The sequence below is a fragment of the Cebus imitator genome, unplaced genomic scaffold, assembly GCF_001604975.1.
Source record: "Cebus imitator isolate Cc_AM_T3 unplaced genomic scaffold, Cebus_imitator-1.0 Scaffold79, whole genome shotgun sequence".
Lineage (NCBI taxonomy): Eukaryota > Metazoa > Chordata > Mammalia > Primates > Cebidae > Cebus > Cebus imitator.
In genome coordinates, this window is record NW_016107394.1 from 7,486,082 (window position 1) to 7,493,953 (window position 7,872).

The following is a 7,872-nucleotide window of genomic DNA, read 5'->3' on the forward strand; positions in this document are numbered from 1 at the left end:
AGACTCATAGTGTTCCATTTTATGTTAGCAAGATATTTTTAAAAACTAGTCCTTTATCTTTTAGAATTATGCCTTATAAAATTATCATTTGTAAAATATATACACTTCCTGTATATGTATTGAATAAAATTGAACTTAAAAAAAGAACAGTATGCCTGTAATCCCAGCACTTTGGGAGGCCGAGGCAGGCAGATCACAAGGTCAGGAGTTCGAGATCAACCTGGCCAATATGGTGAAACCGTGTCTTTACTAAAAATACAAAAATTAGCTGGATATGGTGGCATGTGCCTGTAGACCCAGTTACTCAGGATGCTGAGGCAGAAGAATCGCTTGAACCTGGGAGGCGGAGGTTGCAGTGAGCCGATATTGAGTCATTGCACTCCAGTGTGGGCAACAAAGCAAGACTCTGTCTTAAGACAAACAAACAAACAACACTATTTTCTGTCTTTTTGTTATTTCATATAATGCAATAATAACCATCCTTGTATACAAATACGTATCCACATCATAGATTATTTCCTTTATGTGGATTCCTGTAAGTAGAGTTGTGAAAACCCCAAACAGAAATGTTTTTAAATATCTTTTATGATTATTTCCAAATAGTTGTCTGGAAAATTTATTCCAGTACCATTTCTCACCAGCACATTTTGACTATTTCAAACACTTCAAGCTTTATATATTTTTTTATTAATTATTAACTTTAAAAATCTTTGCTTTTTTAATGTGAAAATATTTTTAAAGAGTTATTTATGTTTTAATTACTTTAATTATTATGCTGTTTTCCATATACTGATAGTGGTGTTTATATTTCTTTTGTTGCTAATTATTTAATTACCTATTTTTCTACTTGGCTCCAATGCTTTTCACCTTATTTGGAGAATCTCCATTAAGTTTAACTTTCATTACATCTGTGAAATGTTATTTTTTTTTAGCTCTTTATTATTTGATGTCTAAAGGATATCTTGGCATCCAGAAACTTCAATCATTACATACTTAATTTTTAAATTTGTGTTAATGTCATTTCCTCTATTGCATTTGACTGATAAGTCACCCCCACCTCATATTGTTGGCACTTTTCATTAAAAACTAATTTATATTCTAGCCAAAATATGTTTTAACCTATGATATGAAATGTGAATCTGACTTTACATTTTTAAACAACCGTTAGCCATATAACCAGTCCAAGTATGCTTGTCTCATTAAAGTTAATTGGAATCAGGAGATGTGCCTTTTATTTTAGTATTTTATGAAGCTAAAATCATGTATAAAGAAGTGTTTTCTTCTACTTCTAACTTTGCATTCATTCATGCTTAAGCACAAGATGGCGGCTCGTTTTATGTTATATGCTTGCATCATTAAACAAAATACTACACAGATTTTATTTCTTCCTAATTATTGGTAAACTTTCCCTTTACTCTCATTTTTTATGGGCCAGTTTTGCCAATTATAACATAGATTGCTTGTGGATGGATGTGTCTAAAGGATATTTATATCTGTGCACAGCTAATTCTAGGCACAGATCTAATGTCAAAATAATCAGCATATATCCTGTCCCTTGCCTCTCTTCACAAGTTTCAGATTCTGTTGCAGGGAGCAAAAATAGAGCCTCTTTTTCTTCTGCAATGACAATACAAGTGAGATGATGGAGTGTTCAATTAGCAGTGCTAGTGGTGCTGCTTCCCCAGCTAAACAGCAAGAGGCTTTTGAAGCCCTTGTGTTTCCTGCTCAATTTCATTCTCTCTGATAACATTTTTAACTGCCTGAAGAATCCTTTTTATTTCAGGGCATTCTTTCTACACCTTATTAGTTGGGCAATATTTCAGCTAAATCCCATAGATGTCAGCTTTGTTGGCACATAGAGTAACATTTAAGTGTTATGCATAGCACATTTCTCCAGTCCATCTTTACCGCTTCTATCTTTGAATCCGTTCAGTTAGGGCAAACAGACTACCAAGTGTGGGAGAAATTCTTGCCCCAGTCCTTCCCAGAGCTCACTCCAGACCTGCTGTCTTCCTGGAGAGGAAGATTTCAAAGGTCAGAGATGGAAGTTGAATTGTCACTTTCCTTGAAATATGCCATATTGACAGCAAGTGTGGTAATTAACAGAAAATAAGGAATGCAGACACAGCACTGGGACTCATGGTAGAATCCATTCTTTAACTCTGCCAGTACCATAGGGAGTACAGAAGAATGCTGGGTTTGCATTTGGAAGTTTTGAGTCTGAGAAGAGGCTCTGCCACTTAACTAATTATAAAGGTTAACTAACTCTTCAACTCTCAGCCTCAGTTTCCTCATTTTTTTCAAATGGATAGTGTAAGAATAAAATGAGATAACATGTGAAAGTGTTTTGTAACCCAAAGGATTGTACAAAATATAACGACTTGTTATTCTTCTTACTCTTCAGAGAATGCAAACAATGAGAGAAGAAGAGAAGTTTATTTGTAGACCTTTTCTAGGAAGGCTTGCAGATAGAGTGTAAGGAGGATGAGAGAAACAGGGCGAGATAAGAATCACAGATGGCTGGTCATCCTGGAGACTAAGGCTTAATGCATGGCCTGCAGAACCTGGTCACAACATTTAGAACTTTATTTTGCTCGAAATAAGTACTGTGAGAAGATGTTATTTTCTTGCTGAGTGAATGAGTACTGAAATTCAAGTCTTTAGGAATAAGTTCATATATTAATCTATTTTTCCATCCATCTATTCATCCATTTATTTATACAGATGATCAATATGCATTTTGTGCTGATTCTGCATAATATACTACGTTAAGCTCTATGATTGCAAACATGAAGAAAACAAGGTTTCTGCTTTGGAGAAGCTCAAAATCCAGAAGAGGAGATGTCTAGCAATTGCAGATGTGGTTGTTCTCTTTTCCTTAAATAATCAAAATCTCAAAAGAAGGCCAGATAAATAAAACTAAACGTAGTCTCTAAAATCACTCTAGATACTTGGATAAAAATTTAAAGGCTATTCTGTACCATATTGAGAGGCCCCTGACTATGCTCTATTGTTTCTGATATCACGCAGTTTCATTTTTTTGTCATGTGACTAGCATGTAATTCCTATTTTAAAATTTTCAGCCGGGTGCAGTGGCTCACGCCTGTAATCCCAGCACTTTGGGAGGCTGAGTTGTGTGGATCACGAGGTCAAGAGATGGAGACCATCCTGGTCAACATGGAGAAACCCCGTCTCTACTAAAAATACAAAAAATTAGCTGGGCATGGTGGCGCGTGCCTGTAATCCCAGCTACTCAGGAGGCTGAGGCAGGAGAATTGCTTGAATCCAGGAGGCGGAGGTTGCGGTGAGCCGAGATTGTGCCATTGTACTCCAGCCTGGGCAACAAGACCGAAACTCCGTCTCAAAAATATATATATATAAAAAATAAAAATAAAAACTTTCAGATGTATTTAAACATTTTTTCTATAGAGTCAAAACCAATCCACTGTCTGAAATAATTGTGCTTGAGCATCTTTTAGTAAATAGGTCCAGTTACTAGATTCAATAAGAGTCTGGTGAAATAAGACTAAAACAGGACCTTCCAAAATATATGCGTAGAGGACAGGCTAACGATTTAGTTTCCATTCCAACATTTCCTTTGAGAATATGTTCAACATTAACTTAATAGGGCTGAAGGAAACTCGAGTAAGGCATGTTTTGTCATGGTTTGTTACTTTCTATTTTGGGGATAGGAGTTGATCATTTTATATTTCACTAGTTATACAAAAATTCATGTGTAGAGATCTAAGTTAAACTGGCAACATATTTTAGATTTCCTGATGTGAAATTTTAATCATCTTTGTAGTTTGGTAGCTGCTCACCTGGTTTGCCCATCATGTGGCTCAGAAATGAGCCATGTATATTCTTATCTTGCTTTACCTCTCCTAAGAGTAAAATTATCACCGCTTAGGGCACAATCAGATTCAGTCTTATCTCTCTTCCACTCACTCATCCTTTTGAAATGTTTACTGAGCCACTTTAGAGTGCAGTAGACTATGCTCACCACAACCTCCGCTATTGGGTTCAAGTGATTCTCCTGCCTCAGCCTCCCAAGTAGTTGGGATTACAGGCATGTGCTACCATGCCCAGCTAATTTTGTATTTTTAGTAGAGATGGGGTTTCTCCATGTTGGTCAGGCTGATCTCTAACTCCCGACCTCAGGTGATCCGGCTGCCTTGGCCTCCCAAAGTGCTGGCATTACAGGCGTGAGCAGCCATGACCAGCCTTATCAAACTTTTAAAAGGAATTTAATAGTAGTAGGGTTTAATTTTTTTTAAGCTTGGGAGAAATTTTTGGATGACACTAGAAATTTAGCAGAATGAATTATGCAAACAAAATACTGAGGATAAAAGCCCAATCAACAAATATGACTTATGGAAATTGTTTACATGTAGGGTTTCTGAGAAACACTGAATAATGACTGTTGTATATTGAAAAAGCTGCCAAACTCATAGTAGACTAGAGAAGACAATTAGCATGACTGCAATAAAAAACAATTGCCGTCTCAGTAGAACAATGAGAATTAATTGTAGCTGTAACCTCTTGACTATCACTAACGAAAAAAGATGAAGGTGGTGCTATTGAGAAGTGGTTAAAGGATGGTCTGGTTTATGGCTACTTTCTCCCACTTCAAAGTTGTTGCTGTTGTTGTTGCTGTTGTTTTAGAAAATACACTGGCTCTGTAATGGGGAATGGGAGGAAGGGCTGTCCGGGCAGGAATGGGGTTAGGCTGTCAGAAGCGCAGCCCGCTGCGGGCTAAGTCGGCTTGGGCCTCCTGTATCTGGCTCTGCAGCTTGCGTGTGGCATCCTCGCAGTCATGAAAAGTGGCCACATGACAGCCCACAGTGTCCAGGGCATAGCAGCCGGTGGACACCAGCATGTAGGCAGGCAGTGGCCACAGGACTTCCTGGCAGGACAAGGGCAGCTCCAGGCCCAAGGCTCCCGTGGTCAGGGCCACCCAGGTGGAGCCCAGGATCGCCAGTCCCCAAAGCCACTGCACTAATTTCATCATGGTCACTCTTGGCCCCGCGTCTCCCCTTCCCCAGCGGCCCAGATGTCTCTCAAATTCTTAAAATATGTTAATATTTTAGGGCTTGGAAAGTACTGAAAACAATTTGATTTTATGTTACATAGTTTTAAATAACTTTTGTAATTTAATATGGTTTTCTGCAACTTTAAGAGAAATACAACACAGATGCAGACATATATAAAAATTGTTATGCTTGTTTAAATCACTTTTTGAACACTTGAAAGTTTTATGTAAAAATATACAAACATGCTGTTAATGATCTCATTTGAAGAAAGGAAAATATGTGAGAATTTTGCTTAAACTTTGCTTTCTAAAGTTTGAAAGCATAACTTAATATCTATTACAAATATTATATCAACTTACCAGATTACTCCCCAATTACATTCATGGAATTATACAGATTAGGTAACTATTGATCAGTGTAGATAAGCCAAGAGGCATAGACATAATTGAGCTAAAATAAAATATTTAGTCTGTTTCTTTTTGAAAAAGAAAAACAATATATTGAATGTTTTTATTTTAGCATTTATACTTACAGAAGTAATTCATTCACTTCATTAATGTATGAAAAATATTTGCATTCATGCATGCATTTCAATATGTTAGATGGGCAATTTTAGTTTTTAAAAGGAAATGGAATAAGGAGTCAAACAGCTGAAATTTCAAGTCCTATCCTCACCAGTTTAATTCACAAAATGTAAAGTTTTCTGAATTTTTGCAAGTTCATAACCTCGGTGATATAAACACACCGCATCTATGATCATAGGTGTAATAAAACTGATACTGGAGACATTGTCAAGTAAAATTTGTAAAACTTAACTATAATAGTACAAATAACATGAATTCTTAGTGATTTTGGGTACATGTAACTTTGTGAAGTGAGTTTATTGTATCAGGATGTTAATTTTTAAAAATATATAAAAATATTATTGATTAAGGTAATGAGATTTTATGGAATTAAGTAAAAATTTAAAGAAGAATTTATAAATGAGATCACTCAAAGAATCTGCACATTACCATTGTTGGTCCAGGTGCACACTAATAAGTTAAATGCCCTTAAAGAATGATAAATGTGAAATAGATATGTTAATGAAAAATTAATGTTTGTTGACAATTTCTTCAGTCATTTAAGCAATGTTTCCACTGAGAGTTTTTTTATGATGATGCAACATCTACCTCAAACATTGGAACAATTTTTTTTTTTTTTTTTGAGACAAATTCTCACTCTGTTGCCAGGCGCCAGGCTGGAGTGCAGTGGCATGATCTTGGCTCATTGCAACCTCTGCCTCCTGGGTTCAAGCAATTCTCCTGCCTCAGCCTCCCGAGTAGCTGGGAGACTACAGGCGTGCACCATCACGCCCAGCTAATTCTTGTATTTTTAGTAGAGATGGGCTTTCACCATATTGGCCAGGATGGTCTCAATCTCCTAACCTCATGATCCGCCCCCTCAGCCTCCCAAAGTGCTGGGATTACAGGCATGAGCCACCGCTCGGCCAAGGATCAAATTTTTTTAAGTCATGGATTATGTGAAGGTAACTAACCAATGATATATCTGAGATTACAATAAATTACAACTTCACGTGCTGCTTCATTTCAAGTTACATGAAGTAAGAAGGGAAGGTCAAGGAAGTTGGAAAGAATGACTGCATTTTTTTTTAAATTGCATTTTAGGTTTTGGGGTACATGTGAAGAACATGCAAGATTGTTGCATAGGTACACACATGGCAGTGTGATTTGCTGCCTTCTTCCCCATCACCTATATCTGGCATTTTTTCCCCATGCTCTCTCTCCCCAACTCCCTACCCCTGGCTGTCCCTTCCCTATTTCCCCCTACAGACCCCAGTGTGTGACGCTCCCCTCCCTGTGTCCATGTGTTCTCATTGTTCAACACCCGCCTATGAGTGAGAACCCTCATTCTCAGCAGAATGACTGCATTTTTAGTGACAATAAATACAAATTGCCTGTGTTTCAATGCAAATTTTTCTTAATAAAGATTAGTTTTAAATAACAATTTAGTAGAGTTTATATTATTCCTGAAATATGTCTTTAAAAAGTCTTAAGGAGAATTTTTTTTACAATGTTACATGATTCTTCCCACATAGTTGAGGCGAATGAAAATGTGTATCCGCAGGTCATGGGCTTTAAGATACAAATACTTTATTTCAACAGGCTCTTAATATTATGTCTTTCATATACACACCAGATAGGGAGACTGAATATGGTTCTTTATGACAAAATTAATTTTCAGAAAAATGTATAAACTTAAATTTACAAGGTATAAATTTTTCATTCCCCAAATTATAACCTTTCAGTTTTTTGTGAGGCTTGATTGTTAGAATACAGTTTTACACATAAACACTTTATAAAATATCAACTGGTAATTTCGTCTTTCTCTATCATTCTCTTCTTTGGATTACAAAGGAAAACATTATCTAACAAGCATTTGGTCTACCACCTTCTGTGTGAGGTTTACGTAACATAATTGGTTAAATACTACCTAGTTTATGTGAACTTCAAAGCCGCTAGTGAGATATGGGAACTGCTGTCTTTTCTGCTCTATCGTACCTATCTCCAAGTAATTCAGGTCCTCTTGTTATACACACTCATGGCAGAATTTTTATTTCCTTCTGTGAACTTATTTGTGTCACTATTTGATTCATGCTTCACATAGATGTGAATTATTTCTTCTTAAAACCACTGTATTTTTAAGACTCAAGTGAATGACCCATAATAGTCACTCATTGAATACACTCAAAATCACCAAATGAGTAAATATTCTCATGTGAGTTAAAATGAAATAGCCACCTAAGTATGAAAAAGAATGAGGTTTCTGACTTTTTTTT

The 7,872-nt window shown here is 36.4% G+C and overlaps 1 protein-coding gene across 1 annotated transcript; it reads right to left on the reverse strand.

Annotated features, from left to right (window-relative positions):
• Positions 1-4,660: 4,660 nt before the first annotated feature.
• On the reverse strand, positions 4,661-5,045 carry LOC108307477 (dolichol-phosphate mannosyltransferase subunit 3-like). Its single transcript, XM_017532834.2, has one exon. It carries the CDS (start codon positions 5,009-5,011, stop codon positions 4,733-4,735), a length of 279 nt encoding a protein of 92 aa, XP_017388323.1. The 5' UTR covers positions 5,012-5,045; the 3' UTR covers positions 4,661-4,732.
• Between the last annotated feature and the right edge of the window lie 2,827 nt (positions 5,046-7,872).

Bases quoted from the DNA above. Each gene is read 5' to 3' on its own strand.
- LOC108307477 (XM_017532834.2), bottom strand. From the start codon at position 5,011: ATGATGAAATTAGTGCAGTGGCTTTGGGGACTGGCGATCCTGGGCTCC.